We start from the raw sequence: 20,145 nt of genomic DNA, 5'->3' as shown, positions 1-20,145 counted from the left end.
CCAAGACTAAACCAGGAAGAAGTTGAATCTCTGAATAGACCAATAATAGGAGCTGAAATTGTGGCAATAATCAATAGCTTACCAACCAAAAAAAGTCCAGGACCAGATGGATTCACAGCTGAATTCTTCCAGAGGTACAAGGAGGAACTGGTACCATTCCTTCTGAAACTATTCCAACCAATAGAAAAAGAGGGAATCCTCCCTAACTCATTTTATGAGGCCAGCATCATCCTGATACCAAAGCCTGGCAGAGACACAACCAAAAAAGAGAATTTTAGACCAATATCCTTGATGAACATTGATGCAAAAATCCTCAATAAAATACTGGCAGACCGAATCCAGCAGCACATCAAAAAGCTTATCCACCATGATCAAATGGGCTTCATCCCTGGGATGCAAGGCTGGTTCAATATATGCAAATCAATAAATGTAATCCAGCATATAAACAGAACCCAAGACAAAAACCACATGATTATCTCAATAGATGCAGAAAAGGCATTTGACAAAATTCAACAACCCTTCATGCTAAAAACTCTCAATAAATTAGGTATTGATGGGACGTATCTCAAAATAATAAGAGCTATCTATGACAAACCCACAGCCAATATCATACTGAATGGGCAAAAACTGGAAGCATTCCCTTTGAAAACTGGCACAAGACAGGGATGCCCTCTCTCACCACTCCTATTCAACATAGTGTTGGAAGTTCTGGCCAGGGCAATTAGGCAGGAGAAGGAAATAATGGGTATTCAATTAGGAAAAGAGGAAGTCAAATTGTCCCTCTTTGCAGATGACATGATTGTATATCTAGAAAACCCCATTGTCTCAGCCCCAAATCTCCTCAAGCTGATAAGCAACTTCAGCAAAGTCTCAGGATACAAAATCAATGTACAAAAATCACAAGCATTCTTATACACCAATAACAGACAAACAGAGAGCCAAATCATGAGTGAACTCCCATTCACAATTGCTTCACAGAGAATAAAATACCTAGGAATCCAACTTACAAGGGATGTGAAGGACCTCTTCAAGGAGAACTACAAACTACTGCTCAAGGAAATAAAAGAGGATACAAAGAAATGGAAGAACATTCCATGCTCATGGGTAGGAAGAATCAATATCGTGAAAATGGCCATACTGCCCAAGGTAATTTACAGATTCAATGCCATCTCCATCAAGCTACCAATGACTTTCTTCACAGAATTGGAAAAAACTACTTTAAAGTTCATATGGAACCAAAAAAGAGCCCGCATCGCCAAGTCAATCCTAAGCCAAAAGAACAAAGCTGGAGGCATCACGCTACCTGACTTCAAACTATACTACAAGGCTACAGTAACCAAAACAGCATGGTACTGGTATCAAAACAGAGATATAGATCAATGGAACAGAACAGAGCCCTCAGAAATAATGCCACATATCTACAACTATCTGATCTTTGACAAACCTGAGAAAAACAAGCAATGGGGAAAGGATTCCCTATTTAATAAATGGTGCTGGGAAAACTGGCTAGCCATATGTAGAAAGCTGAAACTGGATCCCTTCCTGACACCTTATACAAAAATTAATTCAAGATGGATTAAAGACTTAAACGTTAGACCTAAAACCATAAAAACCCTAGAAGAAAACCTAGGCATTACCATTCAGGACATAGGCATGGGCAAGGACTTCATGTCGAAAACACCAAAAGCAATGGCAACAAAAGCCAAAATTGACAAATGGGATCTAATTAAACTAAAGAGCTTCTGCACAGCAAAAGAAACTACCATCAGAGTGAACAGGCAACGTACAAAATGGGAGAAAATTTTTGCAACCTACTCATCTGACAAAGGGCTAATATCCAGAATCTACAATGAACTCAAACAAATTTACAAGAAAAAAACAACCCCATCAAAAAGTGGGCAAAGGACATGAACAGACACTTCTCAAAAGAAGACATTTAAGCAGCCAAAAAACACATGAAAAAATGCTCACCATCACTGGCCATCAGAGAAATGCAAATCAAAACCACAATGAGATACCATCTCACACCAGTTAGAATGGCAATCATTAAAAAGTCAGGAAACAACAGATGCTGGAGAGGATGTGGAGAAATAGGAACACGTTTACACTGTTGGTGGGACTGTAAACTAGTTCAACCCTTGTGGAAGTCAGTGTGGCGATTCCTCAGGGATCTAGAACTTAGAAATACCATTTGACCCAGCCATCCCATTACTGGGTATATACCCAAAGGACTATAAATCATGCTGCTGTAAAGACACATGCGCACATATGTTTATTGCGGCATTATTCAGAATAGCAAAGACTTGGAACCAACCCAAATGTCCAACGGTGATAGACTAAATTAAGAAAACGTGGCACATACACACCATGGAATACTATGCAGCCATAAAAAATGATGAGTTCATGTCCTTTGTAGGGACATGGATGAAATTGGAAATCATTATTCTTAGTAAACTATCACAAGAACAAAAAACCAAACACCGCATATTCTCACTCATAGGTGGGAATTGAACAATGAGAACACATGGACACAGGAAGGGGAACATCAGACTCTGGGGACTATTGTGGGGTGGGAGGAGGGGGGAGGGATGGCATTGGGAGATATACCTAATGCTAGATGACGAGTTAATGGGTGCAGCGCACCAGCATGGCACATGTATACATATGTAACTAACCTGCACATTGTGCACATGTACCCTAAAACCTAAAGTATAATAATAATAAATAAATAAATAAATAAATAAATAAGTAGATAGATAGATAGATAGATAGATAATCTAGGTTTAGGTTTTATTCATGAAAAATTTCTATGCCAGGGCTATATCATTGAGAATGAAGACAAAAGATTATTAATTCAAGGGATGTTATGAATTTTATAACTAACCAATATATTAATATTCTTTCAGCTGTATTTAAACTTGAAACAGATAGAAGTATATGGCCCTTGATAAGAATCTATCGGGGTGGCTTTCTTCTGATTGAATTCCTTTTTCTACTGGGCATCAACACGTATGGTTGGAGACAGGCTGGAGTAAACCATGTGCTCATCTTTGAACTTAATCCGAGAAGCAATTTGTCTCATCAACATCTCTTTGAGGTAATCAAAGCAAGACATAACACCTCATGAATATAGTTTGCGTTATCTATATAGCTATCTGGTTTAGTGGGTACTTAAATCCATCCTCTACTTGAAGAGGATTATTAGCTTAATAACTAATCATGTTTCTTTTGTTTTATTAAAGATATTTTAAGTAATGGTAAAAGTAAAAATAACAATTTTCTCTGTCTTTCTGTCTTCCCCATCCTTTACTAGATTGCTGGATTCCTTGGGATATTGTGGTGCCTGAGCCTTCTGGCATGCTTCTTTGCTCCAATTAGTGTCATCCCCACATATGTGTATCCACTTGCCCTTTATGGATTTATGGTTTTCTTCCTTATCAACCCCACCAAAACTTTCTACTATAAATCCCGGTTTTGGCTGCTTAAACTGCTGGTAAGTCCGGAAACTTGTGTACCACTTTTAGAGTAGTATATTGGTTATTGACTTCCTCTAAGATAAAACCAAGGCTGCTAGGTTGTACAACTGCAGAGGCCATGGTTCACATTATAGTTTATGTGAGTGGAGGCCCTGGGAAAAAGTACTCATGTATATTTTCCTCCTGAGATCGAGTATCAGGTGGCCAAATATTGAGATGATTTTGTAAATTATAAACATTTTTTACTGCGTTTAACTAGCTGTGATAAGATGTAGAACTTTGTAAGTTTCCTTCCCCCCAAAAAATGTGGTAAAAGAATTATTTTCCTATTAAGTTGATGTGAGTATCAACCGAACATTTTATTTTAGGAAAGATTTGTTCTCTAAAAGCAGTAGGAATATCTTACCAGATTATCAAGTTTAATTTGAAAAATTGACTTTAGGCTGGGCGCGGTGGCTCACGCCTGTAATCCTAGCACTTTAGGAAGCCAAGGCGGGTGGATCATCTGAGGTCAGGAGTTTGAGACCAGCCTGACCAACATGGTGAAACCCCGTCTCTACTAAAAATACAAAATTAGCTGGGGGTGGTGGCCCATGCCTGTAATCCTAACTACTAGAGAGGCTGAGGCAGGTGAATCGCTAGAACCCCAGAGGTGGAAGTTGCAGTGAGCCGTGATTGTGCCATTGCATTCCAGCCTGGGCAACAAGAGCAAAACTCCATCTCAAAAAAAAGAAAAAGAAAAATTGACTTTGATTCTTGTTTATAATAAGTTCTTTTTTTTCTTCCTCTTTACCTGTCTCTTAATGATCTCAAAATCATTTAGCCTCAGCAGTGAAATAAAATTTCCTGCAAAACTGTAAAGCTTTCTCCTGTAAAGATAACTCTGGAAGGGGACTTCTGTTTACTTGTAAATTGAGCCAGCTCTTTTTGAAAATCATTTGAGGCCAGGTGCAGTCGCTCATGCCTATAATCCCAGTATTCGGGAGGCTGAGGTGAGTGGATCCCTTGAGCCCAGGAGTTTCAGACCAGCCTGGGCAACATGGTGTAAACCCTGTCTACAAAAATTAAAAAATTAGCTGGGTGTGATGGTGCACACCTGTAGTCCCAGATACTCGTGACGCTCAGGTGAGAGGATTGCTTGAGCCAGGAACGTCAAAGCTGCAGTGAACCATGTTAGTGCCGCTACACTCCCAGCCTGGGCAACAGACTGAGACCCTGTCTCTAAAGAAAGAAACAAAGAAAGTAAATCAATTGAGAAAACTTTCATATGATTATTTCTTAGGTTATGAATTACAGCTAACAATAAAGATTAGTGATTAAATTGACCAATCTCTATAAAAACTTTCAGAATTGCTCTATTTTCTCACCTCTTTTTCACTTTTTAAGTATACTTCCTTGAAAACTGTAGTTCCTATTGTTTTTCTTTTGTATGCCCCTTATGTTAGCAAAGATTTTTTTGTTCTTAGCCAAACATAACAATTTTTTTTTTAATCTGAAGATATAAAATATGGCTTTCTATTAAGAAAAACTGTAGAACCAGGTGCAGTGGCTCACGCCTGTCATCCCAGTACTTTGGGAGGCCGAGGTGGGTGGATCACCTGAAGTCCGGAGTTCAAGACCAGCCTGGCTAACATGGCAAAACCCCATCTCTACTAAAAATATGAAAATTAGCCGAGTGAGGTGGCACGTGCCTGTAATCCCAGCTACTCAGGAGGCTGAGGCAGGAGAATCGCTTGAACCCAGGAAGCGGAAGTTGCAGTGAGCCAAGATGGTGCTGCTGCACTCCAGCCTGGACGACAGAGTGAGACTCCTTCTCAAAAAAAAAAAAAAAAAAAAAAAAGATAAGGTCTCCTTTGTTGCCCAGGCTTGTCTCAAACCTCCTGGCTTCAAGTGTTCCTCCCGCCTTGGCCTCCCAAAGTGCTGGGATTACAGGCATGAGTCACTGTGCCTGGCCATAAAATTATTTTTAAATGAGACTTTGGAAGATTCAGAAAACTCAAGTTTTACTATGATTACATAATTACAGTAACAGGATAATATAGTTGTGTACATTGTGTGCTAAGTGAGCACTTCCCCAGTGTATCCTTTGTTTAAATAGCAAGCTGTGATTCATGCATGACCAGTTATTCCTATTAGCAGAATGATTGCCCATTGAGTAGACATTTATTTGTGAATCTGCTATGTTTTTGTTAATAAATGAGGACTTGTTGATGGAATAGGTTGACAATGGTATAAGCAGTAATAGAATAATAAAATGTACTATCAGATACAGTGAAATATAGAAGGAAGCATTTCCTTCTATATTTGTAGTTTGTTGTTTTTGTAGTAACTGTTATAAACAGAACAATGTTACCATTTGTAGATAATTTTAGTATTAATTGACCTGCCAACTTATTTTAATTTAAATCTCACTGGGAAAACTTACCCTTAGACTGATTCCTAGTGAATTAACAAGAATGTGTCCACTCTAGTTATGTTTTTCTGACACCGCTTTTTAAAAGCTTCATCCTAAAGTAAAAGTACATTTCTTTCTTTTTTTCTTTAATGTTTTTTTTTTTTTTTTTGAGACAGGGTCTGGCTCTATTGCCCAGGCTGAAGTGCAGTGGCGTGATCTCAGCTCACTGCAACCTCCACTTCCCAGGTTCAAGTGATCCTCCCACCTCAACCTGTCCAGTAGTTAGGACCACAGGTGTGTGCCAACGTGCCTGGCCAATTTTTTGTATTTTTAGTAGAGATGGGGTTTTGCCATGTTGCCCAGGCTGGTCTCGAATTCCTGGGCTCAAGTCATCTGCCTGCCTTGCCTCCCAAAATGCTGGGATTACAAATGTGAGCCACCACACCCATCCTTTTCTTTAATTTTTAGTGAGAAAAGCACATAGGTCGTTTAGCCATAATGGTAGGCACTGGGTGCCATTTATATCCATATTTATATTGGAATCTATGAAATTGATATATGTTATGCTCCCAAAAACAAAGCTAAAAAAATTTATAAGAAATTGATTTATTTTGATGTGAATATTGTATGTCAAATTAGTATAGATTATTTACATCCATTAGGTTATACTTTCTGTCCTTAAATCTATATTTACCTCAATCAGAAATCTAATTAGATAGCATAAACAGTGCCTCAGATTTTCTAAACAAAAATGTAAATTTTAACTCACTATATTAAAAGTAAGCTAATTAAAAATTTTAAATTATAGTCCTTTGTTATATAATTTAGACATCAGTTTTTACCAACAGTTTCTTTAGTTGTATAGTAAAAATTTTACACATTTCTATTATAAGAATAGAGAGGTGTTCTCATTTAGTAACTACTTTATGTATTTTAATTTTAAAAATAACCCACAAGTTGGAGCTGCTATTAATCCCTATTTTATAAGTGAAGAAACCTACATTCAGAGAAGTTAATTAACTTGCCTAAGGTCACATAGCCGGTAAGTGATGAAGATGAGTCATGAACCCAGGCAGTCGGGCTTTATAATCTGTACTCTTAAACACTAACATTTAACACTTAGCCCTATTAGTCACTTATGTTAGATGTTTAACTTTGATCTAGTGGATCAAACTAGTAGAATATAAAAATCAAATTTGAGGCCAGGCACAGTAGCTCATGCCTGTAATCCTAGCACTTTAGGAGGTAGAGGTGGGAGGATCGCTTAAGCCCGGGAGTTTGAGACCAGCCTGGGCAACATGGCAAAACCCTTTCTGTACAAAAAATGAAAAATTAGTGGGGCATGGTGGCACGCATCTGTAGCCCCGGTTACTTGGGAGGCTGAGGGAGGAGGATCGCTTGAGTCCAGCAGGTTGAGGGTGCAATTAGCTGAAATTGTACCACTGCACTCCATGAAAAGTAGAAATTAAAACTTCATCTTCTTAGCTATTTATCAGTATTAACTTAAAAGAGGATGTTAACATGTTCTTTGTAATAACTTATGGCTTTTTTGTGTAGGTGGTAAAATATCAGCTATCCACAATTATCTCTGGCTTTCATAATACTGTTACTCTAGGAATTGTCACTTTAATCAAAATCACAGGGTAGAAGTGGAGAAGTTGTAAGGCCTTATCCAGATTAAGAAGAGAAGGAGGAGTGAGTTACAGAATTCTCTCTCAGAAGGCGAAATCAGATAAATCTAGAATGAATTTGACTGTGTGTAAATGTCAGTGAGTTGAGTATGATGTTTATATTCTCCCTCTCACCCTGCCTCTGACAGAGTGACTTCTTCTTTTCTCTGTATTTCCAGGGTATTTTGTGTGTATCTCTATAATATGGTGCTATAATTATACCTTTATGTATTTATTTGCCCAACTAGACTGTGGATCATTAAGGCCTGTAAGCTGCAGTACCTGGCATTTAATAAATACTTGATAAGTCTTTGTTAAATACATGAATGACTGTAATTATATTCTTCCCTTCATTGGTTATATTATATAACATTTACTACTCCCTTCTTTCTTCCTTTTTTCATTTTCTCTTTTTGTAAATTTTCCCTTCTTCCCAGTTTTTTGTTTTTTTTTTTAATTTTCATGTCACTCCAATCCTTTTTCAGTCCCATCCTACCATCCCTTTTTTCCTTATTTAATGCATTATCTCCCTCTTCTGCTCTTATGGAGATTTTCTGAATTAGCCAGGTTTTGAGGATGGGGTTGGCAGAGTGTGAGAGTAATGATAGTCTGTCTCATGTCAGTTATAAAGAAATTTGTCCTAGGCTACCAGTTTCATAATAGTTCATGATTAGAGATGGATTTAGACTCCTGATCCTTTGGTGTTATATCCTAAATTATTCTATATTTCTGTCACTTTGAATCCTTTAAGTCCATTCTGCACCTTAGAGTTTCTTAAAATATTACAAAAACTGGTGCCAGAACTTCTTCGTGTATAGATGACTACCATCCTACACTCCCCCTCTTCCTCATAAAAAGTTTGCTTTATCGGGAGCTTATGGTTGCAAATGGTATAGATTGTCTCTCTGGTTTGTTGGACTCATGGAAAGAGTCTGAGAGTGGTTAAGAGACTGAGCCATGGAATGAAAGTATATCCGCACCAGAAAATAATGTCTCAAAGCCTGTATGATGTCCCACAGACACCTGGTCTAGCTTCCAAAGCTCCAAGAAAATACCCGTCATAGGTAGTTGACATCCAGGATTGAGTCATAATGTGACCATTTATCTCCCTGAAATAATAAAAATAAATATTTAGAGAAAGAGTAGAAAGATCCAGCCAAGTCTGAGAAGACAGTTACAGACTCCCAAGTAGAATATGTCTATGAAATGAATATAGCTAGATCGCCAGAGCTAGAGATTAGATTCATTTTCTCAAAACTTCTATTTACTCAGAATTTCTTCTTTCAGGAGTCACATTTCCTACTGTATAAGATAAAAAGGGGTCCTTTAGGATGAGGATTAAGGCTTCCTTCATTCCATCTTCACTTCACACAATGCTTATCAAGACAATCTGCACAATTTGAGCCTATTTCTTCTGGTAATTGCATTGGTACCTACTTCCCTTCTCTGCAATGCCAAGATTTCCCTTTGTAGTGATAAACAGGCTTCCACAGAATATGTTAGGAAGAGTCTGTGTCGGTCTTCTGTAAAATGGGGATATGAATAGTTCCTAGCTCATGGAATTGTTATGAAGATTGAGTTAATGCTTGCATAAGCCTTGAAGAAAATACACTGCATGAGTTACTGCCCAATACATTTAATACATTTATCATGTGTTCAGAACAGTGGGAAGAGGGCTGATTTTTGTGATGTAATTTCAAGATGTACAGAGTCATTACCATGTCATTAGTGAAAAGAAAGTGGCTTTGGTTAGAGAATGAGGCATGCCTCAGATGGAGTACCATCCTTTCCTACTTATCCTCTGTAAGCAAAGAAGAGTTTTGTATTCAGTTAGCTAAGATGGAGAACAGTCTAGAAATTATAGCACTTGCCTCTCCAGCAAAACTTCCTAACTTTAGAGCCTCTCAGTGCTTCTTTTGCTGCTCTGTGCTTTCAAATTCAACTCTTCCCACCTCTTTGCTTTCTATTTTCTTTTTTCTTTTTTTTTTTTTGATAACGTGGGTGAATTTCTTCTTTTTTTTTTTTTATACTTTAAGTTCTGGGGTACATGTGCAGAATGTGCAGGTTTGTTACATAGGTATACATGTGCCATGGTGGTTTGCAGCACCCATCAACCCATCATCTACATTAGGTATTTCTCCTAATGTTATCCCTCCCCCTGCCCCCTGCCCCCCAATGTGACCCGGTGTGTGATGTTCCCCTCCCCATGTCCATATGTTCTCATTGCTCAACTCCCACTTACGAGTGAGAACATGCGGTATTTGGTTTTGTGTTCGTGTGTTAGTTTGCTGAGAATGATACTTTCCAGCTTCATCCATGTCCCTGCAAAGGACATGAACTCATCCTTTTTTATGGCTGCATAGTATTCCATGGTATATATGTGCCATATTTTCTTTATCCAGTCTATCATTGTTGGGCATTTGGGTTGGTTCCAAATCTTTGCTATTGTGAACAGTGCCACAGTAAACATAGATGTGCATGTGTCTTTATAGTAGCATGATTTATAATCCTTTGGGTATATACCCAGTAATGGGATTGCTGGTTCAAATGGTATTTCTGGTTCTAGATCCTTGAGGAATTGCCACACTGTCTTCCACAATGGTTGAACTAATTTATACTCCCACCAACAGTGTAAAAGCATTCCTGTTTCTCCACATCCTCTCCAGCATCTGTTGTTTCCTGACTTTTTAATGATCGCCATTCTAACTGGCATGAGATGGTATCTAATTGTGGTTTTTATTTGCATTTCACTAATGACCAGTAATGATGAGCATTCTTTCATGTTTGTTGGCTGCATAAATGTCTTCTTTTGAGAAATGTCTTCATATCCTTCATCCACTTTTTGATGGGTTTTTTTTTTCTTGTAAATTTGTTTACGTTCTTTGTAGATTCTAGATACTAGCTCTTCATCAGATGGATAGATTGCAAAAATTTTCTCCCATTCTATAGGTTGCCTGTTCACTCTGATGATAGCTTCTTTTGCTGTGCAGAAGCTCTTTAGTTTAATTAGATCCCATTTGTCAATTTTGGCTTTTGTTGCCATTGCTTTTGGTGTTTCAGTCATGAAGTCTTTGCTCATGCCTATGTCTTGAATGGTATTGCCTAGATTTTCTTCTGGGTTTTTATGGTTTTAGGTCTTATGTTTAAATCTTTAATCCATCTTGAGTTAATTTTTGTATAAGGTGTAAGGAAGGGATCTAGTTTCAGCTTTCCTCATAGGCTACCCAGTTTTTCCAACACCATTTATTAAATAGGGAATCCTTTCCCCATTGCCTGTTTTTGTCAGGTTCATCAAAGATCAGATCATCAAAGATCAGATCAGGTGTTGTTTCTGAGGCCTCTGTTCTGTTCCAGTACATGCTGTTTTGGTTACTGTAGCCTTGTAGTATAGTTTGAAGTCAGGTAGCATGATGCCTCCAACTTTGTTCTTTTTGCTTATTGTCTTGGCTATGTGGGCTCTTTTTTGGTTCCATACAAAGTTTGAAGTAGTTTTTTACAATTCTGTGAAGAAAATCAATGGTAGTTTGATGGGGATAGCATTTAATCTATAAATTATTTTGGGCAGTATGGCGATTTTCACAATATTGATTCTTCCTATCCATGAGCATGAGTGTTTTCCCGTTTGTTTTTATCCTCTCTTATTTCCTTGAGCAGTGGTTCGTAGTTCTCTTTGAAGAGGTCCTTCACATCCCTTATAAGTTGTATTCCTAGGTATTTTATTCTCTTTGTAGCAATTGTGAATGGGAATTCACTCATGATTTGGCTCTCTGTTTGTCTGTTATTGGAAGCACTAAACATGGAAAGAAACAACTGGTACCAGCCACTGCAAAAACATACCAAAATGTAAAGACCATTGACAATTATGAAGAAACTGCATCAATTAATGGGCAAAATAACTAGCTAGTGTCATAATGACAGGATCAAATTCACACATAACAATATTAACCTTAAATACGAACAGGCTAAATGCCCCAATTAAAAGACACAGACTGGCAAATTGGATAAAGAGTCAAGACCCATCGGTGTGCTGTTTTCAAGAGACCCATCTCACATGCAAAGACATGCATAGGCTCAAAATAAAGGGCTGGAGGAAGATTTACCAAGCAAATGTAAAGCAAAAAACAAAAAAACAAAAAAAAACGGGTTGCAATCCTAGTCTCTGATAAAACAGACTTTAAACCAACAAAGATCAAAAGAGACAAAGAAGGGCATTACATAATGGTAAAGGGGTGAATTTATTTCTTAAGATTTGAGTAGAAACTTAAAAACAAGAACAAAGCTTTTCATCAAGAATAAACACAAAAGCTAAACAATTCTTCAGTCATGCATTTCAACAGAAAGTACAAATATGAATACATTATAATTTTTAACTGCATTTAAAAATTAAAATATTTCTCTCCAAATCCAAAACAGTACACAGTCTTTAATCTGTTCTTATCTTTTTTAGATGAATTATAAGCATTTGTCATATGCTATCTGGAAAATATAGACAAGAATTACTAATCAGTTCTTTATGATCAAAGAAACATTATTCTCCTCAACTGTGACTTTTTGAATCATTTATCTGTATTTCAGTTCAGAAATACCATACAATTACACCTCCACTCTAGAGAAAAAAAGAATGAATACAAATATCAAGGTAGGAACGTTCATAGAATTAAAGCAAAAGTCACAAGTGTTTGACTTAGAAATGTACATATTGTAATAATTTTTTTTTTTTTTTTGAAACGGAGCCTTGCTCTGTCCCCAGGCTGGAGTGCAGTGACATGATCTCAGCTCAGTGCAACCTCTGCCTCCCAGGTTCAAGCAGTTCTCTTGTCTCAGCCTCCCAAGTAGCTGGGACTACAGGTGGCCACTACCATGCCCGGCTAATTTTTTGTATTTTAATAGAGACAGGGTTTCACCATGTTGGCCAGGCTTGGTCTCGAACTCCTGACCTCATGATCTACCCACCTCGGCCTCCCAAAGTGCTGGGATTACAGGCGTGAGTCACCGCACCCAGCCCTGTAATAAATTTTTAAAGTACAACTTTAGTTGATGGCTGACATGTATGTAATAATTGTGAACAATTTAAATAGGTATAAAAATGTGAGATCAAAATCTTTAGGCTCAAATACTTGAAAAGTCACTATGAATATGGAAAGATTTGTTTACATAAACATGTATATTTTTAGATGAAAAATCAGGGGGTAGTGGCATCTCCCTGATCTCTTAACAATATTTGGGTTTTTGCAAAGAATTAGCAGCACCCATGCTGTTTTCTAACTATAGTTATTCCTGCTTTTTTTCCTCCTTTACTTCCTTTGTTAGTTATCCATTCAGCTCATTCCTTTCACTGCTAATTCTCAACCTAGCCACTGTTGCCAGGTCTCTGTGTTTATGATTGGTTCTTTGGTTTCCATTTTATCAACTTAAGTAATCATGCTGAATGGTCAAACATGAAATGGAGACATTTAATACGACTTTTCTTGTTTCTATGTTTTCTGATTTTTTTTTCTTTCTCTCAGTTTCGAGTATTTACAGCCCCCTTCCATAAGGTAGGCTTTGCTGATTTCTGGCTGGCGGATCAGCTGAACAGCCTGTCAGTGATACTGATGGACCTGGAATATATGATCTGCTTCTACAGTTTGGAGCTCAAATGGGATGAAAGTAAGGGCCTGTTGCCAAATAATTCAGAAGGTAGGGTATGAATTTGCATCTATACTACTAAATCGCTGGTGTAAACCAAGAAATATTGGGAAGGATAAATGAGAAAGTTAAGGTCATGATGAAAACTTACCCAATAATATTATAAACTTAATTTAATGTACTTGGCATTCTGTTAGCAGTCTCCTTATCTGATATAACTTGGCTTTTAAATTATGCATTAGGATTTTGTCTGTCCATTTGCCAAGAGATTTACAACTTACACTTAAAGAATTCTAAAACTTTCTTCTAGCACATTGGTAGTTATATTACAAGTGCTTTCATGCCAACAATTTCTTGTCTCACTATTGCTGTATAATGTAACATAGATCCCAGTGATCAGAAATACTGATTATTTAGAAATAGATCAAGTGCTTTGAGAGTAACTACAGATTGCTCTTTAATTCTTACTTGGGATGTTATTTTTCTTCTGGCTGTTTCCCCCCCCCCTTAGTTTATGCCAGCAGTTCAAGTTATTAAGGAATTTTGTCTTCATGACAAAGATCTAATTTAGATAGAATATGTAACATGTGACTAACGAAAGTTGATGAAGCCGATGCTGACACATTCTTATTGATTGCCAGTGGATCACAGTTCTGTTGTAGGTTGATCACACTCAATTCTGAATTTCAGAATTCAAGGAAAAATTGATTTACCAACTCCATTCTTATTTAAACACACAGTTTGTTCTTGGTTTAAAAAAAGAGGGGAGGTGGGTGTACAAGAGCATGTGCTCTTGGGTGTCTTGTGTTGTGGTGGTTTGGAATTCACAAAATTGTCTAGAATCACTGGTGATACTTGTAGGTTTTCCAGATGTTTCAAATTACAGAGCCAACCCGTTTTTTCCTCCTTCCATTAGTATACTCATCTTCTAATTTTCTTACAGTTTTATCACACTCCAAAGAAAGTGATTCCTGGACAGATATCCATAAATCTGAGAAAGCGAATTTCCCCACTAGTTCCCCCACAACATATTTTACCTTGACTTATCTATCACTAAAAAGCTTGAGAATAGACTGGGCGCAGTGGCTCACACCTGTAATCCTAGCAGTGTAGGAGGCTGAGGTGGGCAGATAACTTGAGGTCAGAAGTTTGAGACCAGCCTGGGCAACATGGCAAAACCCCATGTCTACTAAAAATACAAAATTAGCTGGGTGTGGTGGTATGCACCTGTAATCCCAGCTACTCAAAAGGCTGAGACAAGAGAATCCCTGGAACCGGGAGGCAGAGGTTGCAGTGAGCTGAGATTGTGCCACTGCACTCCAGCCTGGACCACAGAGCGAGACTCAGTCTCAAAAAAAAAAAAAAAGAAAAGCTTGAGACTGTAATAGTTGCAAAGAAGAAAGTTATTCTGAAGGTTTTTTGCTTTTTTAGACTTGGTATTAGCTACACTATGGCTAAATGATGTGAACAAGTTACTTTTTTTCAATGGTAATTTTTCTTCTTTGAAATCTTCACAGAATCAGGAATTTGCCACAAATATACATATGGTGTGCGGGCCATTGTTCAGTGCATTCCTGCTTGGCTTCGCTTCATCCAGTGCCTGCGCCGATATCGAGACACAAAAAGGGCCTTTCCTCATTTAGTTAATGCTGGCAAATACTCCACAACTTTCTTCATGGTGACGTTTGCAGCCCTTTACAGCACTCACAAAGGTATTCTGTGATTGACTATGAAGATATTTTTTTAAACCTGGATTTTTACTACCTGACTATTTCTTACTCTGGCTACTTTTCCATTTGTCATGCTCTTTTTTTTCCACTGAAATTTCAGTTCCTTCAGTTATATCAGTTTGTTCTTGAATGCAGTTTTAGTCTCATTCCAGTATCTACTGATAAAGTACCATTGAAAAGAAGCACAGTCACCAAGAATAATAATTTGTGATAATGTTTAAAATTCTGAATTATGTTTAATGGGTTCAATCTATGGATATCTTGGGTTTCCATTTGTTTTTAGACTTCCTTGTTCATTAATGAGGTTGGGAAATGGCTTGGTGAAAAAAAATTCCCTGTGGCAATCAAGTATATTTTTAATCGCTTTCCTTCACCAAGTAGTAAGAATTGTTTCCAGCCCATTTAACTGCAAATTGAGTTCTCTGATTCCTCTAGTTTCTCATCTCCATGGCAACCTATTATTACTTGAGACTGCTCTTCTGTTGAGAAGAGAAAAGGCTTTTAAGTTCTGAGCCACATGCAGCCACTCCTTTTGAATTTTTAACCTTTTTCCAAGAACTGTCAGTCAACAATCTCACTTCCTTTTAGTAAAATGCATTCCATCTTTGTCTTTTTAAGTCAATATCAACCAACACCTTAGATGCTGCACTTTCTCATCTGTAGGTTATAAAGAGATGTTACTAACTGAAATTATTAGTTATTTTTAAATACTTTGCAAAATTTTTTTTCAGTGATTTTTTTTTCTTAATTGAGAGACGGTATTTTAGGAGCTTTGGCCAGTGCTACAAAATTGCTGTTAATCTAAAGTGTGTCTAACGGTCATAAAAGATCAGAACATTGCTTCAGTAAACCTTGAGATTTGATGCAGCAGATGATATTTATAATATAATTCCACTTTTTGCAGTAGATTCTGTGGTTGGAGTAGGATTGATAAATGTAGCCAATAATTTTACCACCATGTAGGCATTCTTGTTAAATGATACAATTTAAGTATGTCAGTGAAGGAAACACATCCCCAAAGTTCCCATAATTTTAACTTATACTGTGGAATGCTGTTGTTAAGTCCAGGCATGTATCATAATTCAGGAGGTTGTTACTAGAGAATTTATAAATTGGGCAACTGATTTAATACATGGTATTTATGACTCCATTTACTAAGTTATAAAGAACCCTTTACTTTTCTTCCATCCCAGGTAAAAATGAGTACTGTTTTTTGGTTGAATATTTTAGAACATAATATACCTTTAACTGCAGTTGACCCTTGAACAACTTGGAGATTAGGGGCACCAACCTTGCACACAGTTGAAAATCCACAGATAACTTTTAACTCCCAAAAACACTACTAATAGTTACCATTGACTGGAAGCCGTACTGATAAAGTAAATGGTCTATTAACACATTTTTGGTATGTCATATGTATTTATATACTGTACTCTTATAATCAAGTAAGCTAGAGAAAATAAAATCTTATTAAGAACATCATAAGGAAGAGAAAATTTCTTTCCTATTCATTAAGTGGAAGTGGATTATCATGAAGGTCATCTTTGTCAACTTCACATTGTGTAGGCTGAGGAGGAGGAGGAAGAGGAGGGGTTGGTCTTGCCATTTCATGGGTAGCAGAGGCAGAAGAAAATTCATATGTTAAGCAGACCTATGAAGTTCAAACCCATATTGTTCAAGGGTCAACTGTATACTGATAGCATTCAGTAAAAAGCTGAAAATCCAAATTCCTCAAATCTGTGAACAGTCCAAATCTAAAATGTCTAAACTAAAAAAGTAATAGTTTAGATAGTATTGTGGACTTAAGACATTTCTTACGTACTTCTTGAAAGAATTTTATAAACCATATTACCTTTCGGACATTTTTAAGTTTACAACTGAAATTTTTCATCTTAAGTTTAAATAATTACAAAAGATACCGTTTCAGTGTATTTTAAATGTTCACATTTTAAAATAAAACTGCTAAACATTTCTGTTGTGCAGTAGTCAGAAAATTTCCATCTCTTTGCTGTTGAACTATAATGTATCTTTATTTTAATGTAATATATTTTTGTTTTAATGACTTGTCTGCTACATAAACATGTAAATTGAAATTAAATTATTTCTGTCACTAAGAGATTAATTTGTTTTCTGTTCTGGGTTGTAATTACCATTACCCTGATTATTACCTACAGTTGATCAAAGCAACATTACAAATGTATTACACATTTAATTTTTATAAGTAATTGTTGCAGATAAACATTTCTTAATGAGATAAATTTGTTATTACTATTTCCTTTTTCAGTTTTTATATAAGTAAACTCAGAAATCTTGTGGCTATGTAGATGAGAATAGAAGGAGTTTCATTGTTGCAGTATCCCACAGTTTTATGAGTTCAGTGAGTTATTTATGGATTATTTACCCAATTCTGAGTTATTTGTTCAAAAAATTGTATAGTGATCTGTCATCAATAAATATTTTTAGTAATGAGATTTTCTTGGTTGAAAGCAAAGAGTTGAAAATAAATAAAGCAAATAATTGAACATAAACTGAATGAAAAAGGATTTGATAACCAGCCATTGGAGTCATTAACTTTCTCACCTAGACAGTAGACCATCGTATGATTATTAATTTTAGAAGCTCTTTGTCTAATGCAACATATGCAAATAATTGTTAGGAAAATAAAAATATTGTTTATTTCAGTACACATTTGCCAGTGCATTATTTTATGATGAAATACTTTTATCATATTCTTTAAATGTGCTTTTACAAAAAATCTGGAACTTCAGATTACACTCATCTGAGCTATGGAAAATATCTGCAATATACCTGTAGGTGAGGTAAAACTTACTCCTCTACCCTCTTAAGTACTTGGGGCCTGCAAATGAAATTGACAACAGATAGATTATAAAAGAAATGGTTTGTTATGTACACAGAGGTCTTCATAGAAAAGAAGACCCAAAAGAAGTGTTTAGACTAGGGGTTGGAGGGGGGCTTATATACCATTTTTACAAAGAATGATAAATTGTGAAAAAGTAAGTTTAGACAAAGGTAGGGGGTTGGGCTTCTGGATGGTAAATTGTGAAAAGGTAAATATATGGGGATTCTAATGAAAGAAAAGGATTATTTAGTAAGGTTTGTTATGCATACCAAAGTTGATGTCTTCTCCATTGATAAGCGTCATCTCTGGTAAAGAAGTGTTGCCCTCCTCTTCCTAGTATGGGAGTGACAGCGTCACCTTTAGAAATGGGAATTTATATTACATTTACAAAAGGAGTTTATGCCCTGCTTTTAGACAAAAAGAGGGAGGGCAGATATATTTCCCTTCATCTGAGGGTTTCTTAGTTACTTTCAGCTCAAAATAATCCTTATGCCAAAGTGGCATATTTGGGGTGGCATACTCTGATCCTCTTCATACCCTAATTGGGAAATCAGTCAGACAAGTGGAAAAAATTTTGACTTCAGGTTAACATATTTATGTGTGTGTGTGTGTGTGTGTGTGTGTGTGTGTGTGTGTGTGTGTGTGTGTGTGTATTTATATATATATGTATAAACTGGACAAAATTTTTTGCCCACAGTAAAAGTTTTTTAAAAACCAGAAACAAAAATATTTTTTAGATGGACCATTGGTTATATATCTTAATCATATTGCTAAAATTTTAAAAAAAACCTTATAGTTACATGTTAAATATTCATATCACTAAAATTTTTAACTAAAAGCTTAAAACAGAGACAAAAAAATTAAAATATATGTGTATGTATATATATCCATGTGTAAGCACCTCATTCCTTCATTCTAGTTCTGAGTTAGATGCATGACCAGGTAGATAGGTAGACAGACAGGCAGGCAGAGCAAGCATACATTCAGCAAGTACTTACTAAGAATATTTTATGTAACATGCCATGCTAAGCACTAAAAAAATATAGCGACAAAACACAACACAATTCTTGCCCTTAATAATTTATAATCTAGTGGGGGAATAGACAAAGTAAAAAGGCATTAATTGGTTCTTAATACTATTGTTAAGTGTACTGTTTTAGACATGGCTAAAATGGTAAATTTTATTTGTTTTTACCACAGTTTTTTTTTGAAGGCATAAAAATAGAGTATAAAGAGATAAGCAGGGTACCGAAAGAACCCCCAGCGCAGGTCTCTAACTCAGTCTCCTAGGCCTCAGGATGGGAGGAAGACTTCTGGAAGTAACATCTAAGCTGTATCCCATTGTTTATATTAAGTTAAGGAGGATTCTAGTTACCCTGTTATGTGCCTTGCTCAAGGCCATGTAATTTGTGAGTGGTGGAGGTGTAGTAGTTCTCAGTTGTATTCTTCAGCCTAGGGATTTTTTTTTTTTTTTTTTTTCAGACAAAGCGACATCTTTAAAGTGGAGATAATGGTACCTATTCTGTTTGTTTCACAGGTTTGTTTTAAGGAGTAAATAATAGAGTGCACATGAAATCCCCTTAGACTCTTAACATGCTACGTAAAGGGAATTTATGATAAAATGAAATATTTTCTTTGCTGACTAGAGCTGCTATATGTGTGTCTTCCTTTACAGCCTTTTAAAGAGAAACCCTTAATGATTGTCTTGGCCAGGGGACTTGCACAGGGCAAGTATCGATTAGAAATGTGTTTGGCTTTTTGCCCAAGTAACATAGCTACTTACTCACCGAACACTATTCAGTACTCACTGTCAAAGTTTTTTAAAAACCAGAAACAAAAACACTTTTCAGATAGACCATTGGTTATATATCTTAATCATATTGGTAAAATTAAAAAAAAAAACTCGTAGTTGCTACATGTTAAATATTCATATCACTAAAATTTTTAACCAAAAAGCTTAAAATCGAGGGAAAAAAATTGAAAAGACAACTCAGAGGAACCATTGACAGAAAAGTTGACATTGAATATTGATCAGAAGTAGAATTTGTTAAAGAACATGGGAAATGGGAAAAATAAAAACATCAAATAAGTAGAATTTGATTTCTATTATTTTCGGATAATATTCCAAGAGAAAAGGCACTAGAAAACATGGACTTTAGAAATAATCATTAAGCCAAAAGAATAGATTCAATATGATTAATTGGGTAGATACTTTTCTATGAAAGGTATGTGTACTGTTACAAAGGATAAATTTTAGAGGGGCAAGGAGTAAAAGACGGTGAGGTAACCTTGTTCCGATTCAGAGATCTGAGTCTTTTCAAAGAACTAGCCTGCAAGAGTTACCATAGCAACAGCATTATATTAGGGGCATTTTCAAGATTGTTTC

At 36.3% G+C, this 20,145-nt stretch overlaps 1 protein-coding gene across 1 annotated transcript in view; it reads left to right on the top strand.

The window, feature by feature from the left end:
- Positions 1–20,145, top strand: part of XPR1 (xenotropic and polytropic retrovirus receptor 1) — a 259,764-nt gene that overhangs the window by 197,561 nt on the left and 42,058 nt on the right. The window contains exons 8-11 of the mRNA XM_024239642.3: positions 2,907–3,097; positions 3,314–3,493; positions 13,049–13,220; positions 14,687–14,881. Of these exons, the coding sequence (XP_024095410.1) occupies positions 2,907–3,097; positions 3,314–3,493; positions 13,049–13,220; positions 14,687–14,881 (738 nt within the window). The remainder of the gene's footprint in view (positions 1–2,906; positions 3,098–3,313; positions 3,494–13,048; positions 13,221–14,686; positions 14,882–20,145) is intronic.

The sequence above is a fragment of the Pongo abelii genome, chromosome 1 (genome assembly GCF_028885655.2).
Source record: "Pongo abelii isolate AG06213 chromosome 1, NHGRI_mPonAbe1-v2.0_pri, whole genome shotgun sequence".
Lineage (NCBI taxonomy): Eukaryota > Metazoa > Chordata > Mammalia > Primates > Hominidae > Pongo > Pongo abelii.
Note: the sequence above shows the minus strand (reverse complement) of the source record. Positions and strands in the feature narration are given on the sequence as shown.